Source organism: Sorex fumeus, unplaced genomic scaffold, assembly GCF_029834395.1.
Source record: "Sorex fumeus unplaced genomic scaffold, SorFum_2.1 ptg000051l, whole genome shotgun sequence".
Taxonomy (NCBI): domain Eukaryota; kingdom Metazoa; phylum Chordata; class Mammalia; order Eulipotyphla; family Soricidae; genus Sorex; species Sorex fumeus.
In genome coordinates this window covers 36,538,147-36,558,792 of record NW_026606108.1, presented here as the reverse complement: position 1 = coordinate 36,558,792, position 20,646 = coordinate 36,538,147, and the positions used below count along the sequence as shown (strand labels likewise).

The 20,646-nt window shown below is 45.7% G+C and overlaps 1 protein-coding gene across 1 annotated transcript in view; it reads left to right on the top strand.

The window, feature by feature from the left end:
- Positions 1–20,646, top strand: part of SPOCK1 (SPARC (osteonectin), cwcv and kazal like domains proteoglycan 1) — a 445,128-nt gene that overhangs the window by 192,793 nt on the left and 231,689 nt on the right. Inside the window, exon 3 of the mRNA XM_056124356.1 lies at positions 13,135–13,180. Within this exon, the coding sequence (XP_055980331.1) occupies positions 13,135–13,180 (46 nt within the window). The remainder of the gene's footprint in view (positions 1–13,134; positions 13,181–20,646) is intronic.

The window sequence follows — 20,646 nt, the reverse complement described above, 5'->3', positions numbered from 1 at the left end:
GTTCAGGATAGAAACACCCCCAAATATAGTGGTGGGAAGGTGTGATGGTTGTGGGATTGGTGTTTGAATATTAAATATAATCAAAGATTGTGAACTACTTTATAAAAATAAAAGTTTTTAAAAAGTACAGTCTTTGCTGTCTTTCTCCCTACTAAGATTTTGCCTGGGTGACTCCTGGCTTCATCTGGAAAACCACTGCTGGAGTCTTTAGTGTCATAAGTTATTTACTAGGAAAGGAATCTGAAAGATCTGGACACAGTTGAACTTAGATCTCATAAGGTCTTTAAAAATTGGGAACAAAAATCCTAGCCAAAGCAGCTGATTGTTGGGTCCATCTTGGATTCTTCCAATACATTCTGGCCCTTGTTAGTCTATGAAAATTGCTCCTATTTTATTTATACAGAGCTTTTAGGCACATTTGATTTATTATTTGACATATTTAGAATAATTGAATTTTAGGGCTGGAAGGGACTTCTGTGATTATTAACATTCCTGTTATTCCTTGAATAATAAATACAAAGAAAGTGTGAAAATAAAAGTATCCCATGGCTGCTGGTGACAGAGAGCTCCTCCATAAGAAAGAAATTCATCCTTATCATTGTGTATTTTGTTACTATACAAATGATTTTTTTTTTTGCTATAAAATGTTTTTCTGGAGGGCTTGATTTGGAAAGTAAGGTATAATGTTTCCTCTGTTCTTGTCTTGTCCCCTGCAGGCAAGAGAGGGACCTCATAGAGGTCAAGGGAAAGTGAGAGGGGACTGATGTCCTCACTGACTGTGTGGTTCTGGGTCACTTGTGTGGTCTGACCCTGGCTCTGGGGTACTCAGCTCCCAGGACCCAGCTGGTGATCAGGATTTGAAAGATCTGGACACTGTTACACTTGGATCTCATAAGGCCCTTAAAAATTGAAAGCAGGGGCTAGAGCAATAATACAGCAAGCCAGGCCTTTGCCTTGCATGTGGCTGACCCTGTAGAGATGATGGAGGGCTGGCTGGTTCCAGTGACTCCCACATGTCCCACACGTGTCCCACACGTGTCCCCTCAGGCCACACGTGTCCCCTCAGGGATCTTGGTAGCACTGGCCAATGCGTTTGGAAGAGTTGCACTGGTGATGGCTCAGCCAAGCAGTGAGAGTGCTGTGTGGGTCTAGGGCTCACATTGCACACCGCCCCACTGGCTGGCAGGGAGCTTCAGCACTTCCTACGCCTGGATGGGGAAGCAGAGCTATGAGGCAGTTAGTGGGGACGGTTGGGGAGACCCTGGGCGAAGCTGCCAGGTGACTCCAGTGACCCTCTCTAAGGTCACTTAGAGGCAGGGAGCTTCAGCACCTCCTAGGCCTGGACGGGGCAGCAGAGCTATGAGGCAGTTAGTGGGGACAGTTGGGGAGACTCTGGGCAAATCTGCCACGTGACTCCAGTGACCTTCTCTAAGGTGCCCCCGAATGTGGCCTCATCCCTGTTATGCCTTTGTAGCAGGGGCCCATGGGGGGCTGTGTAGCAGGGCTACGATGTGGGCTGGCCTTGCACCTGCAGCTTCCTGTCTTCGTCCCCACCCCTGTTCCTTACCCCTGCAGGCCCCACCTGGGAAGCTCCTGTTTCGCCAGCTGCAGCTAAAGTCCCATTTCCTCAGGAAGGAGGGTGTTCCCTGCTCCCCAGAGTGCTTGCTGGTGGTGCTCATGGATGTGCACCTGTAGTTTTTATTTTGGGGTAGTGACCAGGCGAGATGGTCATTTGGCCACCTGAAGAGGCTTCCATGGCTGCTTCTTCTATTTTATGTCCCAGGGTCAGACCTCAGGGTATTCCCACAGCCGAGGACATGATCTTCCACGTGACAAAGATCTCCCCATTTTAGCACGTGGGGAGAGGGACATGGCATCAACAACCACCAGGTACATGGCACGTGGGCATGCTCAGGGGTCCTGTGTTTAGCTCTCATTGCCTACAGCTCTCAGCAAGCCTTGGAGCCTCAGAGAATCCCTGTGTGATGGGCCCCCTTCGCCCAGCACCCTGGAGATTGGGCCTGGAGGGCTCATGGGCCTTGGGGCCTGCATGCCTCTGGCCTCTGCTTTTGTCCAAGTCTCACAGTCTCAACTTCACTTGCACCCCTCTGGTGTTCCAAGCCCTCTGTGAGCCTGACCAGCTTGGAGGCCCTCACCCCCAAGAAGACCGCAGGGCTCCCTGATGTCTCCTATAGGCTTTTTGTCCTGTCCCCTGGTGTAAGCCTGTCATCTCCCTGTCATCCCTGTCCACACTGGCCAGGCAGCAGGTGAGTGTCCAGGGGTTGAAGTGTTGGAGTGCCTTCTGCTCCTCTCTCCAGTCTCCCCAGTCTCCCGATGTCCTCTCTGCTTCCCTCCCCTCCCTTTCCTAGCTTCTTGACATGACTGGGGCCCAGCTTGCTTAGGCTGCTTCCCCAGGGGATGCATGGCTGGCTGCAGGGCTTTGCCATGTACACACTGGGTATCACACTCTTGACCGGACATCTTCTTGGCAGTGCCTGGCTCTAGCATGGGCCTGGTCAGTCATGGAGCTGAGCCTTAGGGGAGTGGTAGTCTGTCTTCACCACTGTGGCTTGAACCCTGTGTCCTTTGGGTGGGGAGGCGGCAGGTGGTCTGGGGGTGGTTCTGTCTCAAACAAGCTCTGTTTGGAGAGCAGCAGACCTCAGAGAAGTGATCCCCACTGTTTCCTATGGAGGCTTTGCTGCCATTTGTCCCCAGGATACCATCAGAGTTCCAGTTTGGGCAGGCCAGCCTGCACTGCTACCCCCCACCTTGGAAGCCGCAGGGCCATGCTGAGTGTGCAGGAGGTCCTCATTGTGACAACATTGGCTTCTGGTGGACAACGGCCTACAGAGTCTGTGTCGGGGGGCCTTGGAGAGTATGACTGACTTTGCTGGGTCCAGGGGCCAAAGCTCAGGAATTAGATGCTAGGGCTTAGGTGCAGGGTAAGGATGGTGGGGTCACTCCAAGGGACCCAGTGCCTCTTTCCCAGGTTATCTCTCTGCAGAGCTGAATCTGAGCAGGGGGTCAGGGGGACAGGGCTCCTACTGGAATGGGGGAAGGAGGAAGGGAGAGAAAGAGCATGCAGTGCTGGCGACAGAGGGAGAGGACCTGTGTTCTCTACGGGGCATCTTGGGGCCACTGTCTGGGATTCTGAAGCCTGGGGGACCCCTGGGGGGTCAGGAAGATGGGGCACAGGGCAGGTGGACTTGTGCCTGTTCTCACAAAGAGCTTGAGGCTCAGGGCGCTAGGGAGGGATCTCATCTGTACACGCATTAGTTCTGGCCCTGAGTTTGCTTTTTGGGGTCCTCAGTCTTCACAGACCAACCCCTCTAAAAGCCTTCCCTCACTTCCACACTGGTTGGGGTGGGGGTTATAGGGGAACCTGATCTCTGGGCTGGCAAAGTAGAGTTTCCATTCTGGTTCTGCTTCTCACAGGCTGTGTGACACTGTGTAGTGACATCATCTCTGGGTCAGGGTCCAAGCCAGATGGTAGGGGTGCTCTCGGAGATTTCCTACCTGTGAGCTCATGCCTATGCTTGAGAGTCACAGCTGCTCTCATGCCCACCTGGTCAGTGTGAATGCGCCTCTGGGCTTGCACGTTTGACTTCAGCCTACTTGTTTGAACTTCGACTCTAAGCCAGTCCTGAATCCTGTCTCTTTTACAGATCAGTAGTATGGAGTCTAGTCATGAAGTCTCTGTTCCTTGGGGTGACTCAGGGCCAGCAGAGGTAGGGTGAGGACACTGAGAAGCCCCCACCCTCACTCCAGCTTCTCTTCCCGTACAGTGTGGTGGATCCCTGTAAACCTTGCCTGGGCCTTCCCTGTGGGGTCCAGTGGTGAGTTCAGCCCAAGCTGAAGCCACTCTGAGGGAGATGTGGATTTCCTGTTGTTTGGAAACCTTGGGAGTTTGGCTCTCAGGAGTCAGGTGGGGAACTGCAGCCCCAACTCTGACCTAAGAAAAGAGGCAAAAGTTGTCTTGTTCTCTTGATCATTCACTGGGCGCTTGATGAGTTACTTCCTTGATCCAGGGGCCATGCTGGCACCAGAGACTCCATGGTGAATGCGCCTGGGCCTGTGTGTGTGTGTGTGTGTGTGTGTGTGTGTGTGTGTGTGTGTGTGGCTGGTCTGTCTTCTGCGAAGCCAAGCTACAGGACAGTGGTGGCCATCCCTACAGCTCTGGGGATGGAGGGGCAGCACCAGCACTGTAGACCACATAACAGTGATCTAAGGTGTAGAGGAGGCCCAGAGGCAGAAAGGGTTGCCTATGAGAAGCCCTGGATGGGCCAAAGTAGTTGGAAGTTACAGGCAGAGCAAGGGAGCAGGGACAGTGGTGGCTAGTTGTGACTGGAATGGGGGCGTGGCATGGGGAGACAGGGAGACTCACAGTGCCAAGCCAGGTGGGAAGCAGCAAAGCTGGAAGCAACTACAGATGGGAGGGGGCCATGTGATATGACCCAGGATAAGGTGTGGAGGTGGACAGGGGTGGTGTTGAGCAGGGGTGGAGGGGTAGCAGGGAGAGGTGGGGGGGGCTTACATGGGGAGAGATGGGAGTACTCTGTGACTGGGAAGGACACACACAATGGAGGCTTGAATGGCAAAGGGGGAGGAAGGTGGAGGGTCCAGTCTGGATCCTGTGGTCTGGCCTATGCCTTCTGTGAATGGAGGTGGAGCAGGGAATTCCATAAACTGGGAGAAGAACTTGTGGGGGGGGTGCCCTGTTTGTCTTCTGTGGCCACCCCTTGGTGACCTCTCACTCCCACGATTGAGTTGGTGTGTTGTTTGCTTTAACCAGTGGAAGCTACACATTAGACTCATCTGGGAGCTTTAAAAAGGCCTCGAGGGGTGTCTCAAGGGTTAGAACCTATATCTACTGCATGCAGGTCTCTAGCTTTGGTGCCTTGTACTGCAGGGCCCCCTGAAAAAACAGGGAGTGACTGCGTTATCCTCCAAGGACCACTGAGTGTGACCCTTTCCCCGCTCCCCCCCCCCACACACACACACATTGAAAACCTTTCTGGTAATAGTCACAGCCGGATGCACTGATTCAGCAGCTCTGGGTGAGTCAGTCACAGGCTGTAGACAGGCCAGTGGTCGGGAGGGAGGATGCAGTGAAGCAGTCATGGGAAGCTGGTGTTTTCTGAAGGGGTTCTGATATAGGGCAGGAAGGATGGCAGCATTACTAGACATCACCCAACATTTCTCTGTCAAAAGACCACAAAGGTGAGGTTCAGTGGACCAGTGTACCTCACAGGGCAGGGTTCCTTCGTCTATTTTGAAATTCATTCTGTATAGAGCAGCCCAACCCCCTAATCAGTGCTTTGGTGATCATTGTTGGAGTTTACATTCACCTACATGTAATTTGTGATTCAGAGTGATTTGGTGAAAGCAGAAGCACCTCTGTGTATGAGTATTGTCTTTTATTCATTTATTTTTAATTTAATTTTATTTTTATTTTATGGCCATGGTGATGCTCAGGGCTTAGGGGACCATGTGGGATGTCAGAGATCAACTCCTAGTCAGTTACTTGCAAGACAAGTGCCCTACCTGCTGTACTATCTCTCTGGCCCATAGTAATGTTGATTTTTAAGAAAAATATTTTTATAGAAAGATCTGCTAAATCTTAGGGAATGGAAAACTGACCTATAATATGCCTGCAGTTCAACTATTCAAATTTTACTGCACTTTTTCCCTAAGCCATGCTTCTTCCACATGACTAATAAAATGACACATATTTGAAATATTTCCTAATTATTTTTCTGTGGTACAGTGGGTCTTCTTATACTCGGGTCTGTTTGGTAAGATTCTGCTGTGGCATTATCATCATTTCTCTCAAACCTATTTCCCTTGCTGTTCCTGGGCAGTATCAGTTTGATAAACCGCTGAAGAAGGGCACATACAGAAACAGCTTTTCTTTTTCAAGCAATTCTGTATGCCTGATATTGCTGAAAAAATAGTGTCGATAATTAGGTTCCTGGGGTCACCGCTATTGCTTTGACACCCCTTTGTGTCTTTCCCCAGAGAAAAAACAAAGTAGAATATCTCTCCAAAAGCATATTTTCCACATTTCTACTGCATGCAAGATCCTGGGTTTGATCCTGGGTTCTCTGCGTTTGTTAGAGTTGTAAAAAAAAAAAAAAAACAAAACAAAATCCTACACTTAGAGTCATAAAAATAATAAAAGCTGCCTATGTGAAGGTTCACATAGGTATATCAGATCCCATCTCTGTCCCATCCCAGAAGACAAACACATATGTGGAGCATGTTCTTGAACGGGAATCTGTTCTCAGTTTTCTTGTGGAGAAAAGAATAAGTCAGAGAGGATATTCCTTCTGCCCTTGATTGGGTAACCAGACAGGTACCTAGAGTGAGTCCCTGTGGTCCTGTTCCTCTAGTGAAGTGGAGATGCTGAGATAGCCCTGCCCACTATTTTGACTGTAGAAGAACAACTTCCCACATCTTTCTTGAGCTTGCAGACCCAGCTGAATCATTTTGGAGCTGTGAAACCGAAGATGTTCTTTGCCGAAAAGTAGGAGGCCTGGGATGCTTGGTGTCTGATATCATCTTGGGATTTTCAGTGAACCTCGCAGATGATTCATTTGAATTCCTTGCAGATAGTAATCATGATGGAAGGATTGAATTTCATTGCAGTTTTGTTCACTGCTCTCCAGTAATCCCACAGATCACTAGAGCACACACAGATAACTCCTCTCTTGGGTTATTCTCCCCTATAACCTAATTTTCTCTCCCATGAACTTACCAAATGATGTACCGTTTCAGGGGAATGATGGTGGGTGACTAAGGGGGAATTATCTGCTGATGACCTTTTTGTGATGTTATGATAACTTGAAATTTTAATGCAATAATAAAAATGTTTACTTTTGTCTTCCTATTGTTTGATGCGATTCTTCTATTTTTTTTCTCATTTAAAATGCTTTCGTACTCAGGAAGTTGAGGTAGGTTTTTGCCTTTTCAACTGTATGTAGACATAGTATCAACAGAGTTGCCAAGTAAAATGTAAATTTCATTCTAAATCCTGAATCTCAGTGGTAAATATTTGTTTTAGTTCAGTGAACCAGCACGCACACATTTATTTTTCACTGGTATATCCAGGGGATGCAATTTATCAAATGCATATAAACAGTCCATTTGCTGCTTTATCTTTTCTCATTAGTTACAGTACAAGTATGATTGTCAGTTATTATCTGTGTTTTACTGGTGGGTTATTTATTGAAAGAGCAGAGCAACTGACATTGTTATTTTCTAAATCATTTTGTCTGAGGCCTGCAGGACTTTATACAAATGTCAGACCAATTTATCAAAGAATCACTCTATTCAGGAAGAAAGTGATTTTTGAATCTGTGTGTAAACACCCACCCACCTGTCCATTTACACACACCAGCAACAATTATAGGACTTCACAGGAATAGATGTTATATACCTCTTGGTCAGGGCTTGTTCTGTACTGTGGGGGGATGCCTTGAGGACCACATAGGTGAGACCCTTCCCTGTTCAGGAGTAGCTAATGCCCAGGTGTTTTGGAGAGAAACAGCCCAAGGAGGTGCTAATGCAGCTGATGGTGGATGAACTTCTCAAGAGTGTAGTTGGCTGGCAAGAGATTGGAGAAAGGCGAGTGTTAGGTCTACTCAAGTTGGCCAGGTGATAGAGTCACTTCATTGAGAAGGCTTTTCACTGGGTTCTTAGGATTGGGTGGGATATGCCAGGGTGGGAGAAGATAGTGTCTTGCCTGCCCAGAGGTATGAGCAGAAACAACTCAGTTAACAGGTGGGGTCTGAGAAGTGAGGCACTTTCCCAAGAAATGAAGTGTTCTGAGACCGAACTGATAGAACAGTGAGTATGGTGCTTGCTTTGAGTGCTGCCAACCCAGAGTTTGATCCCCAGGACCCTGTTTGAGCCAGGAGTAAGCCCTGAACACCACCAGGTGTGGCCCCAGATAAATAAGAAATGGATGTGTGCGTGTATGTCTGTGTGTGAGAGAGACAGAGATATAGATAGAAAGATAGAAAGATAGATAGATAGATAGATAGATAGATAGATACAGAATATTATCTACCTCCTAATAGTTTACTTACTAGGGATTTCCTTGGCACCAATGGCCATCACATGCCACTTTATACAGCCAGTCATTGAGATCACCTGGAAGTATCACTTTTCCAGTGGCCTCTGTTAGTATTTCAAAGATGCTCTTCCTGCCCACCAACTACCCTTCCTTCTTCTTTCAAGTGGCATGAATGTTTATTGAATTTCTAATTGGCCTCAATCCCTTCAAGAATGGTTTAAGTCCCTTAATTGACCTCTTTGTAAATGTTTGGTGCTCTGTAAGGCAAGGCCAGCTTTGTCCAGGACCTACAGGCCAGGATGGGCTCCACTAGACCTTGCAGGGCTTGCCCCTACTGTGATTCCTCTATTTTGGGCTGGGGATATCCCCACTGAGGCTGTCCGCTCCTGACTGTAGCTTATTCTCTTCTGCACATGTCTCTCCTCCTTGTTCCTGATCGAGACAAATGGGGCTGCCACTTATTTTCTAGGCTGGTAATTTGTATTATCTCAGGTAATCATCAGATAAAACTGCAGGTTCAAACAACTTAGCTAAAATATGTATGAAGGGGAAACGATCTGATCCATGAGAACTGAATGTCTTTGATCTGTAGTATCTGAAACTATAAGGTATGTAATAAATTACATCGTCATCTTCTTAAGCAGTTCAAAAGTAGATTCCATTTGCTTCTGCCATCCTATCTCTTCATCAGAGTCTGCTTTAGAGCTAGCATAAGTCCCCCTCAAAAGGCTAATCCCTGGGGCTAGTCAAGCTAAACTCTATCAGCTATTTGGAAGCTGAGAGACCATGGAACAGAAATTCAGGCCCTCATTCTATGTGCACCAAACCCATGGACCTTCTAATTGGTTATGATAGTAATGATATGAAGAAATCACCCCATTTATGGCAGGGGTGGTTTTGTATCACTCTGTATAGATGTTGATATTTTCTAGAAAGATGAATTATAGAGAAGAATGTTTCTTGGCATATGTTATATATACACATTTTATTAACATCCATTGATAAATATTATGTCCTTGGTATTTTTATTAAGTGTAATAACTATTACAGATGTATATATTTTAAGCATACTTTCCCCATAATTGCACAAAGTAGAGTATCTTTCAAGTAGTTGGAAATCCATAATTATCAATTCCTCTGTCCCAGTCACTGGGTGCCAGGCATTTCTCAGGATCCTTCCCTGGAGCCTTTCCTCTGTGGGTGGGATGTTTAATTCATAGATGAATGAATCTCATTTGTGTTGGTGCCATGAAAAAAAACTGTAAGAAGTGGGGCCGTGGTCCTTCCTAGACATAGATCCTTCCTCTCTAACCAGCGTCCCCCTCCAGCCCCCATCCTAAGTGTGGACAGATGCACCACGTAGACTGACTTTCAGGGTCTCTCACAGTGATTCAGCCTGCCCTGTGACACTTTATGGCCCTAGACATCAGTTAGTGTGTTTGAGTTTAGAACTCTTTTCAAATGTATGGGTTCTTCTAGATTTTCTCAGTTCCTAAAGCTGAGCATGTTAGATCCACCATTTAGGGGTCTAATGTGACAGCCTTTCTTCCTCTGGCTTGGTTGAAGTAAAGAGGGACACTGTTCCCTGCCCTGTGCAGCTGAGGCTGGCATGGTGACACCCCTAGACCATTGGCCTAGTGCAGATGAGCCCAGTCCTTCTGCCTGTTGTCCTAGCTAGAGCCACATGTGACTGAGCAGTTCCTGAGTGTTGCCAAGAGCTGTCTTGATGCTCATCTTCTTATTTAGGTGTATGTTTGTGGAGCTATCAATTGAGGGGATTCTTCCAAGTTGTTCTTAAGTACATCTCCACTAGATGATAAAATGACTAACCAAAAGGCCAACCCAAACAGAAAGGCCTCAATTTCCTCTCAATTTGGTCCAGCCTTTCCCAGATGCCTTCGAGCTCCATCACCTGCAGTCAACGGGAAGAACAAAGATGAGGGCTTGGAGTCTGGGCCAAGCTTTGGGGTCCATGCAGCAGAAGCACCCTGAGAAAGAGCAGAGTTGATGGGGCAGAGTTGTAACTTTTGAGGGAGACTGAGAACTATCTGCAGGCCCAGGAAGACCTGGGCCTCTGATAATGTAAAGTAAATAGGATCTCCTTTTAGATTGAAAAACAAAGCAAAATGAAGAAGGGAGCTCTTGGGTTGTAAGCCCTGGTTGTGACAGAGAATGGGGTCAGGCCAGCACATCAGAGCACTTGTCCCATAAGCCAGTGGTATTCAGTCAGCAGTACGGGTCTGCAGGTGTAGACATGTTGAAAACCACTGGTCTACTGTCTTGATCTAACTGTGGCCCAGAGAGCGCTGTGCAGGACAGGAGCTGGTCCGCAGGTGTGCCAAGGTTTAAGCATCCTGATGGTAAAGTGGGACTCCAAAATGAGTCCCTTCTCAGCAGGGAACCTTCTAGAAGAGACTTTTTTTTCCATAAAGGTATTTCCCATCTGGATTTGGACTCTGCCTCACCAGTAGTAGCCCCTACCCTCACCCTCCTGCCTCAACAGGAAGAGTGAATTGGTCAGCCTGGCCCAGTGGGATGGTCTGACCAGGTGTGTAGGCTGGTCCCACCTGGCTGGCAGTGCCCATGGATATCCCTCTGCCTCTCTGCTCCTGGACCACAACTTCCCCAGACTCAGAGCTGGAACCCATTCCTCCTTTTTTGAGCTAGGCTCTAATATGGGGTTTCCCTCTCAGCTCTCCAGCTCTGAAGAATTTACACCCAAGGTTTTAGCAGCATCAGCCTCATTGGCTCCAGCTCCAGCAATTGCCTTCTGTAAGGCAGGGCAAACGCAATCAGTGTGGAGAATCATTTTCCTTCCCCCCTTGGCCTTGCTGGGCAAAAGGCTCGTTGAAGGACTCGTTTTGCATAATGAGCTTTCACTCAAGGTGTACCTTCACATTTTGTCAGCAATTAGGCAGGATTATTACGTTTGCAGTGGGTTTTAAATATTCCAAGGCAGGTACCTGTTTTTAGAGATTTTTATATCTAAAACTATGATTTTTTACCTAACAATAAAAAGTAAAAATGGCAATTACTGTTAACCTGGGAAAGTGACAAGGTTCACAAGAATGCTTCTGATTCCATCCAAGTCCTAAAGTGTGTGGAAATCATTAGGGAGTATTCAGTTCCTGAGACTGGCTCAAACCTTTCTTTGACATAAGAAAAAAAAAACAAGGCTTAGGGAATAAAAGTGAAGGAACTTATCTTTAGCCAGAGTCCCTCTCTATTGGACAAATATCCTGAGTTTCCAGGGGCTTTCATTTATTAGAACAGCAAGTTCAAGTAAGTAAATATTTTACAAGGTTCCACATTACCTTGGACACCAGACTGTTCTCTGTATGTGAGAGGACATGGATGAACCCCAGTTGGACATTTATTTTTTCCCCATGGTGGTGGAATGAGTTCATCTTGGATTATCTCTTCCTTGCCATTGTTAACAGCAGAATGTGTTTGTAACATACTTGAGCATAGGGCTTTGGCCTTTGAATATTTGGTCTTTGATATACTTGGTGGTAAATGCCCTCCTTACCACCCCCCACCCTCCATCTCTTAGTGAGTCATTTAACACTGGTGCTGAGTTTCAGCCATTTAATTTAGAAGATTACTATTGTACTTGAAATAACAAGTGGGGGTAGATGTGGAAAGAGCAGATTGTAGTAAGCATTTTAAGGAATGTTTCATGGTGTAGACCTCAGAGTCACCCTATCTAGATGGGTAAGGAGTCCAGCTACAAAATTAAAACAAGAGTAAAATGGTCAATTCCTGGGAATTAAAAATAATTTAATGCAGATTCCCCAGGATCCAGAGAAACCTGTGCATCTTTATTCATTCTCTGCAAAATGGAATCACTGCCCAAGAAGCAATATGTTCTGATTTTACTCTAAATCCAGTTTCCTAAAATCTATTTAAGGGCTTAGGTGAACTCAACAAGGATCTAATAAAGCCAGGTAATTGAACGGCACAGAGACTGATGAAATTCACAGGAGATGGTGTCGGAGATAAAATGCAGCGGGAGGCAGCATGGACAATAATTTAAACTAATTGTGCACTTTGATGTAAATTAACTTCTCAGGAAGAGAGATTGAAGCCTCATTTTGGACAGTTTGCTCAGACCATAGCATGCAGAGTATCTGCCAAAAACACATGCAACAAATAAGATATATCCAGGAGGAAATGATCTGAAAAGGACATAGACCCTAAAAGTGGCTTGGGGGTGATACTGAGGGGTGAAACCTCTCTACCTTGCAAATGGTGGATATAACTGCAACAATGAATGTTCTGGGGGGGCAATGAGTGTGCATGGGCACCCATGGAGAGAAAAGAGAGTAAACAGTGATGGTCTGGAAGAACAACGTTACTGGGAGTGGGGGAGAGGTTAATGTAACTATGCAGACATGAGGGACTTAGACCCTAGCAATTTTAGACAGTGGAACTCTTTGCCTTGGAGCATATGTGTATGCAAGCTGCATGCAAGTCAGGCTCCGTTATGAATCAACCAGATTGGCCCCAGTCTCTGTTTTTTATCCTTACACAGCCGGAACAAATGGCATTAAGCTGAATGTGTGCCTGTGGTTAATTCTAAGATGTAAATGGCCCTCTGCTTTTAGGTTTTGTGAGTGTTGGGAAACTGGAACTGTGCACCACGGTTACATGTCTCCATGTAAAAGAAATGTTGACAGTTGAATTATCAGCTGTTACAAGCACAGAGGATTAATCATAAGTGAGAGCAGCGAGGCATCGTCCCCTGCCATATAATTGATAGCAAATACACCTCGCACTTAGGAGGTGTCTGGGCTTATCTGTCAAACCAAGAAGAGCACTGCAGCTTCCATATTAGATGTGGATGTTTTTACTCTTCCCAGTGTTTAATCCATAGTGTCTGCTAAGAATTTTAGAGTAAATAGATTTTTTTTGAATTGCACATTAAATGCCTGTTTGGGGAATGATTTCTAAACTGTTGTTGTTTATTGTAGTGTTTAGAAGGCAGAGTTTTATGCAGTAATGTAAAAGGCTTCCAAAAATTTGACCTTTGCCTTTTATTTCTTTTCCTTATATAGGATGATTATTTCAGAAACTGGAATCCCAACAAGCCATTCGACCAAGGTAAAGGATGCACCATTTCTTGCTGTAGATTCCATGGAACATTCTGTCTCATGTTTTTCGTTTCTTGCATGCTGAACTCCCACAAAAGCTAGCCAAAAGTCTCATCCTACCGAATTTAGGGACTAAATTGACCAGAGTGATAGAATTGTTTCATCAAACTGGGTTATTTATCTGAGATTGTTTTGAAACTGATTAAATTTTTTTTAATTAACCAGTATAACCATTGGTTACTTTTGTTTAAAAATTAGCAACCACAGATACCTACCCAATAGAAAATGGTTATAAAGGCTAACCTGGGGCCAAATCTGTTGCTTTCATTCATGGAATAGACCATGCCAGCACAGAGTCTCCATCTATATGAGCTCTAAAAAGGAAATGTTCTCTCTGGTAAGATATTAGTATGAAGAGGCTTTCAAGGCCACTTGCATTTCACTTGTACAATGACTTCATTTTGGTTTCAAAATAGAAACTTGTTTCAGAGAGGAATTCACTACCACTTGGGCTTTTAAGTCTAGTCTTCAGAGGTCTCTCTGCCTTGATCTTAGTGCACATAAAACCATCAGGCTAGGATAAACCACCGAGTTCCTCAGATAATTATTCAAGACACTGTGTCTGTTCCCACTGCAGTCTGGGTGCAGCTGTGGGCAGTGTTGGTGGACTGTGCTTCCAGGAATCATACACAATCAGTGTTAAGATGTGGAGAAGACGTGGTACTTGGCTGACCCCAAAGGTTCCAGCTTCTGAGATTAGCTTTCATCCTATAGCTGCTGTATTTGATGAGATCATGTAGATTAGCTTGACACACAAAATGAAAGAAGTCATTGACCTGTACATAGCATGGTAGAAGTTGTCTTGCTTTCCTCATCCCCTCTGCTGTGATTTGGATTAGTCTCCCTGCACTTGGGTTTTCTTATAAGGAGAGTTGGCACCAACATTTCCACCTGTGTGTTTAGCTGTCTCTCAAAGTGGTTCAGTGTTTTATTGTTGTTGTTTCATTCATTCATTCATTCATTCATTCCTTTCTTTTCAAATACTCTCTGACTTTTCATTGTGTGCGCAAGTATCCAGCCAGGTCTTGGGTATGAATAGAGGAGATTGTGGTGTCTATCTTAGAAGAACTGAATGTGGTGTACAGGCAAATGACTCAATCAGCCTTTGTGTCAGTCGGTTGTGTGCGTTTATGCTGTAGGTGCTGTGAATTGGAGTAGAGGATGTCACAGGCACATGTATGGTGGGGCAGGGTGCAGGAAGCTTTCTTTTGGAGAATCTTCTCAGGCTGTACTGACCTTAGCAGCTTCCAAGGACCTCTTTTGCTTCAAATCAGAGGGTGACCCAATTGCCCTTTGACGATATTTGTAATTTAGAAATGTTGGGATGGAGCGATAGCACAGTGGGTAGGGTGTTTGCTTTGCACATGGCCAACCCAGGTTCAATTCCTCCATCCCTCTCGGAGAGCCTGGCAAGGTACCGAGAGTATCCTTCCTGCACAACAGAGCCTGGCAAGCTCCCTGTGGCATATTAGATATGCCAAAAACAGTAACAACAATTCTCACAATGGAGATGTTACTGAAGCCTGTTTGAGCAAATCAATGAACAACAGGAGAACAGTGCTACAGTGCAGAAATATTCCATCAGAAGTGGTCTACATTTCTACAGGTGTCTTTTGGAAGAATACTCAGATGCAGAGAAGACTGTTGGTTGTGCCAGGAAAACCCTCCCTCCTTCCCACAGCTTTCCTGGTCTTTTGCTTAGGGCTCCAACTAGCTCATTTCTTGTCCTAGAAGTCTCAAATGTTACCCAAGTGAATTCCCAGCTTCCTCCTTTTAGGGAAGACATTTTATTTTTAGCCAGATCCATGAAGGCAGAGAATTCATGGAAGTGGGCATGATTGACAACTCAGGGATGTAAGTGAAAGCTTCCTGTGACCCAGGAATTGGCATGAAGACTTTAAACACCAGAAGGAAAATGAGGTGGTTAAACCTCATCACCCAAAAATCCAAACAGAGACACTTTCTCTCCTGGAATGATGGAGACTCTATTCTGCTACTCTCTCTTCCCTTTTTGTAGTTCTGTGGACTTGGAAACTGGGGTTTCAATAAATCCCCTCTGGAAGCCGCATGACTTTATGGGGGAATCATTGAGGACCTTAGTGTGAGAAACTCCACTTTGTACCTCAGGTGTAGTTGCTGTCTGCTATTTATACACAGAGTTGTGGGGACAGCAGGCAGAGCTGAGAATAGCCTTCCCCTAAAATATCAGCCCCAGCAGATGCCATCAATTACACCGGGTGTTGCTCAATAAAAACGGAGGTTACTATATCAGCACTGACACCACTCAGTGAAATATAAGCCACCGGCATGGAAGATGTGGGGCATTTCATCTTCCAGAAAATAGGAGATTTGTTGAATTCCTGTAGAAGTTGTCAGCTACTGCAGATGTCCTTTTACCCTCCTAAGGTGGGAAAAGAATCAAAACTCTGTTAAGGTGGTTTCACATCTGGGAAGTTTTTTAGTTGGTAGGCATGACCTGTGTTGAAGCACAGTAGCTGTCATAGGCATTGGGGCTCTGTTGAAAACTCAGGAACATCATTTTTGGCCCCCAGGTCAGGAGTGAGCCCCTCCCTTGAAGGCATGGCTGCTTGGCTTCACTCTCCGGTTGTGCATTTCTTCACCTCTCCATAACCTATTGTAAACACACAAAGATACCCTGACTGTATGACTGTAGGTTCCTAAGCACACAACAACAGAACCAAAGGAACAACTCCAAACTGCAAAGGTTACAACTGGTAAAGCAATGCAAATACCCTCCATGGCTGAATGAGTAAAGACTCTAGCCCAGATGACCCAACCAGCAAAAATGAGCTATATAACCTCTCTGGAAAGGAATTTAGAATGGAATTGTTGAGAATGCATAGGGAGTTCAAAGAAACAATGGGATGCACTGCTAATAAAATACAAGAGGATATGAGAGCAGAAATGAGGAAAATAACAAATGGAAATACAAGCAGAAATGACATACCTGAAAAACTTGGTAGGTGAAATGAGAATTTCAGATGTTAAAAATCAGGCTGGATGGGGCTTCCCAATGGAGGAGAGTGTGGGTGGAGTAAAGTGCAGAGGTGAGGGGTGGTGAGCCTGGGGTACAGGGCCAGAGTGGGACCAGGCAGGGGGCTTTGAGACAGATGATGAAGGACTTTCCAGAGCAAGCCACAAAGTGTGAGCTCTTATTTCCTTGGCAAACAGGAAACAAAAGTGCAAATAGAGGAATGAGATGGAGAAGTGGTATTTATAGAACAGTACTTTTAAACCTTTTCCCACCCAGGGACACTCCTCGAAAGGGCACGGTTTGATGACTCAGCAGTCTCAGAACCCAGAATAGACTTGCTAGATGATATTCCTCATGCAGGACCCTGGGCTAACCTCTGACCTTGGTTGTTCCGGGAGGTCAGACTTACTATTCAGTTCAGTAGTGGGTCCATGGAGAGATGGCTCCTGGTTGGCTTCCAACTGGTGGGGCAATAGGTAGGGCTGAGGCTCCCAGCACACAGGAGGGGCTTCTGTCAATGTGCTCAGAGATATTTGCTGAACTTTGCACCATGGGGCTTCCAGGAGAAGCACTTAGTGTATGATTGACTGGACTCTGGGCAGTGAGAAGAAAGAGCCTCACCTGGGGGTCTCCCTTGGCCAGGCTGAAAGTGTCTTTAACTTGTTATCTTTAGGCAAATCATTAATGCTTCTGTCAGCGGACTATAATAGCCATCAACTTCAGGCTATTCTATAAAGAATCCTTTCTGAGGTTCGGGTTAAGTAGGATATCCTTTTTGATTGTAATGATTTAATGCCAAATCTCCTCACAGAAGGGACCAGCAGGAGCTAGGGTGTGGAAGGGAGTGATTATTAGCTCCAGGGAGAGGTTTTCTTGATGAAGGGCACAAAGGCACCCTGTGGAGAGAGGGGGGCAGACTGTACCACTGAGCAGATGCATGTGGCCTTCTGTTTTGTGCTGGCAGGACAAGGTGGTGGGGGTGGCTGGGAGGGGGGATGGCAGCACTTAGGAAGATACTTTGACAGGAGGTGATCAATTCAGGAGAGTCTGGAATTTTGGGGTGCCCCTGCTATTTTGTCATTTTGGCACCTCAGCAGGCCCAGTTGGTGCCTAATTGACAATGGGTTAATCTTCTGGAAGTGGTGCGGGTCTAGTAAGATGGTTTCCCACCGCCCCCCCCCCCTGCAAAAAAACAAAAACAGTTCCCAGTTGAGGAAGTTAAGAACATACATGTGCCAAATTCTTCTCTTGAAGACTCACCATTTGGAGATTCACAACACTCATCACCAATTTAAATGTCTCAGGAAGACTTTCAGTAAAGGAACTCACTGAAAAGTTTACTGTTTTCTAAATTTTCCTTTGAAATCATGTTTTATTTTTATGTTGCCACTCCACACCTATCAGGTACCCAGAGAGTAAATAGAACACTATTGGGGGAGGGGAAGGATACACTTTGATCATTGTGGCATAAGGTCTTGGCATTTTGTCAGAGTCTCCAACTTCCAAACTCAACAATACCACTTACCAGCTATGTAACTTTGGCTAACTTCTCTGTTTAACTTCTCTGATTCTAAGTCTCCTCCCTGGAAATGGCAACAAGCAGAGATCGAGATGGTTAAACAAGTTAGAATTTCCAGCAGATCCTATTAAATGTTGTTTATGTAATTAATGTTTTTTTCTTTTTTTCTTTTTGGATTTACCTTCCCTTCCCTTTGTATCCTCCTTTTCACTCTTCTTTCTTCTCTCTTCCCTGTGGGGGGCTCTGGAGCTGGCCTATTGTACTAAGTGCATTGTCACTAAATGAGGGTGGTTTCCCTTAGAGTCTGAATGTTGGATCAGAAGAGCTTTGGACAGAAGATGTTCATTCCTTTGTTTGTTCATTTATGCATCCCATCAGGCTGCCCAGTGCTCGGTGTTGACCCTTCTGTTGGGTAAAGAGCCACCCTCAGGAAGTCCACTCTGCAGCACACTTCCCATGACATTCTAAGCTGTCCAGCTGAGCAGAGTATCTGTGGGCTTATATATCCCAAGCAGTGTACAGGAAGCTGGTGGGTGTAGAGAGGTGGAGCAGGGGGCAGGAATGACAGTCCTGGTGATATTCTGGTGATATTCTGGGACATTGGTTCAGTGCAGTGTTTCTTAGTCCCTGTGGTGCCTGCAGTGCTCACAGGTCTCTAGGAATGCACCCAGTAGTGCTCAGGAGGCCAGGTAGTGCTGGGATCAAACCAGGTCCGGTGCTGGCCAGGCATGGGCCTTAATTCCTCAACTCCCAGCCCCTACATCCAAGGTCTTACAAAGGCATGGTGTATGTAAGTACTGGGAGTGTGGCAGCATGGGGGACAAGAACCTGATCATCCCTTGGAGGATGATGGGGTTGGTCTGAGAAATGGAGAAATCCAAAAGGTGCCATGGGCATATGCAAGAGTCTGAGGTCAGTTTATGTGAAGTGACATTTTTGGCTTCTGTCTGGCCTGTTGGGTATGGTCCAGGGTCCTTGGTCTATGGACCAGCTTCTCCTAACTAGTCACCATCCTGTGGTAAGCACCATCCCGGTGGGTCTCTTTTCCCTAGAAGTGGGGTGTTGAGACAAGATTCTGCAGGGGGCCTGAGAAAAGGGGGCATTGGCGGAGTTATGGTGCTCTGGTAAAAAGTAAAATGTGTGGCTTTGCGGCTCTGTAGATTAGCAGGTGACTGAGAGTAGGGAGAAGACAATGGTGGAGGAAAGCACACATTCTCATGGAGGGTGTGGGACTGGAATGCCTTATGCATGAAATCCTACCATTAACACCATCATAAATCACAGTGCCTAAAATAAAATTAAATTTAAGAAAAAAACAAAAAGAAGCAACATGAATTCTAACCAGTTGTTTCTAAATCCTTCAAAACAACTTTGACCATTCCTTTCTAAGAAAGAAAATAGAAGCTTTTTCCCACAGTGCTTTTGCTTTTGTGTGGATAAAGAAAGTGGGGGTAGTTGGTTGCCTTTGGGGGTTGGGAATGTAATTTGCACGTATAAGCAGTCTAGTGCTTCAGGATAAAACTCTGATTAACTGAAAATGTCCCAAAGTGATGGCACACAAATTAATGGAGGTTTTTCTCCTGCAGCCATGGTCCACTCGGGAAAGAAGCCCCTGATTTATTTGGGTGTGATGTTCCACTTGATGAAACAAGCCGTTTTAGGAGAAATGGCTGATGGGGAATTTATCATGGACCTTTTTTCCCCCTTTCTTTCTTTTTTTTCTTTTTCTTTAGAGACAAGTGGGTTCCTTTAATGTGAAATAAATGAATGTTTTAGATAAAATGTTGAGTTATTGGTTTTAAGGATTGTGTCTTTCTTCTGGAGTGAATACTAATCTCTCTCTCCAAGTAGCCTGGCTGTGACTAAATCCCAGAAGAGGCGGGTGAGCTTCAGAGCTGAGTTTGAACTTGTAGTAATTGATCTGCTGATGATAATAAAGCCTAGAAAGACAGAGACCAACTCTTGCGTGCCGTGCTCTTGACTAGAAAAAAGAGGGAAACCCATACCCTTTGACGGGACATCTGGTTTACCACATCCTAACAAGTTCCATCCTGACCCCGTGCCCTCAACTATTTGGAGGCAAAAGTCCTCCCACTGTGTTCTCCCCTGAACTGGCTGTCTTTGCCCCTGTGGGCTCCAGCAGCACCTGTGTTTTGTGGAAGTTTTTTGAGTGCATCCTTGGCAAGCAAGATTGCTTGTTTCTAAAATACTTCACAAGAGGATTTCTCCCCTGTCTAAGATGAATGTGAAATTTTACACAATAGTCTCAAGAGAATTCCTAACTCCTCTTGGTTGGGGGAGGAGTATTGTGGGGTTCACCTTACTCCAGAGAGAGCCCTGCTTTTCATTCACAGATCCTTGAGGCTTTCTCAGTGTTTAAGATGTTGTTCACCTTCTCAGAACCCCTGGGACGCTGATTTTCCTGTGCAGCTGGCTGGGTTTGTGGAAGGCTTCTTGGCACTTTCCTCCGACTTTCCCTGAGCTTGATCTGGTGTCTGTCTCCCTCCAACCTTGCCTTTTTCCACACTATTCTCCTGACTCTGCTTGATACTAAGTAACAGCTTTTCATTCAATCAGTAGGTTCCCACCCCAGCCATTCACACCCACGCCCACTACCCAGAGTTTCTCTCTTACCTCAGTCTCTGCTGTTTTTTGATTATGACAACAAAATCGTTACTACTTTTTAAATTTCACAGTATTGATTCTTAAATGTTTCGAGTCAGTGCTGCCAGGAAAGGAACAGGGAACTCTTCATTCAAATATTGCTGTGCTCTACCTCCTCCTCCCTGCTTTGAAGTTCCAATAAGGTGAAAGTTTTCTCTTTCATCTCCTGCCATTGCCTATTGGCTTATTTTCAAAAGCTGAAACACCAGCTCTAAGACGGAAGGCCCAAGCTGAGAGA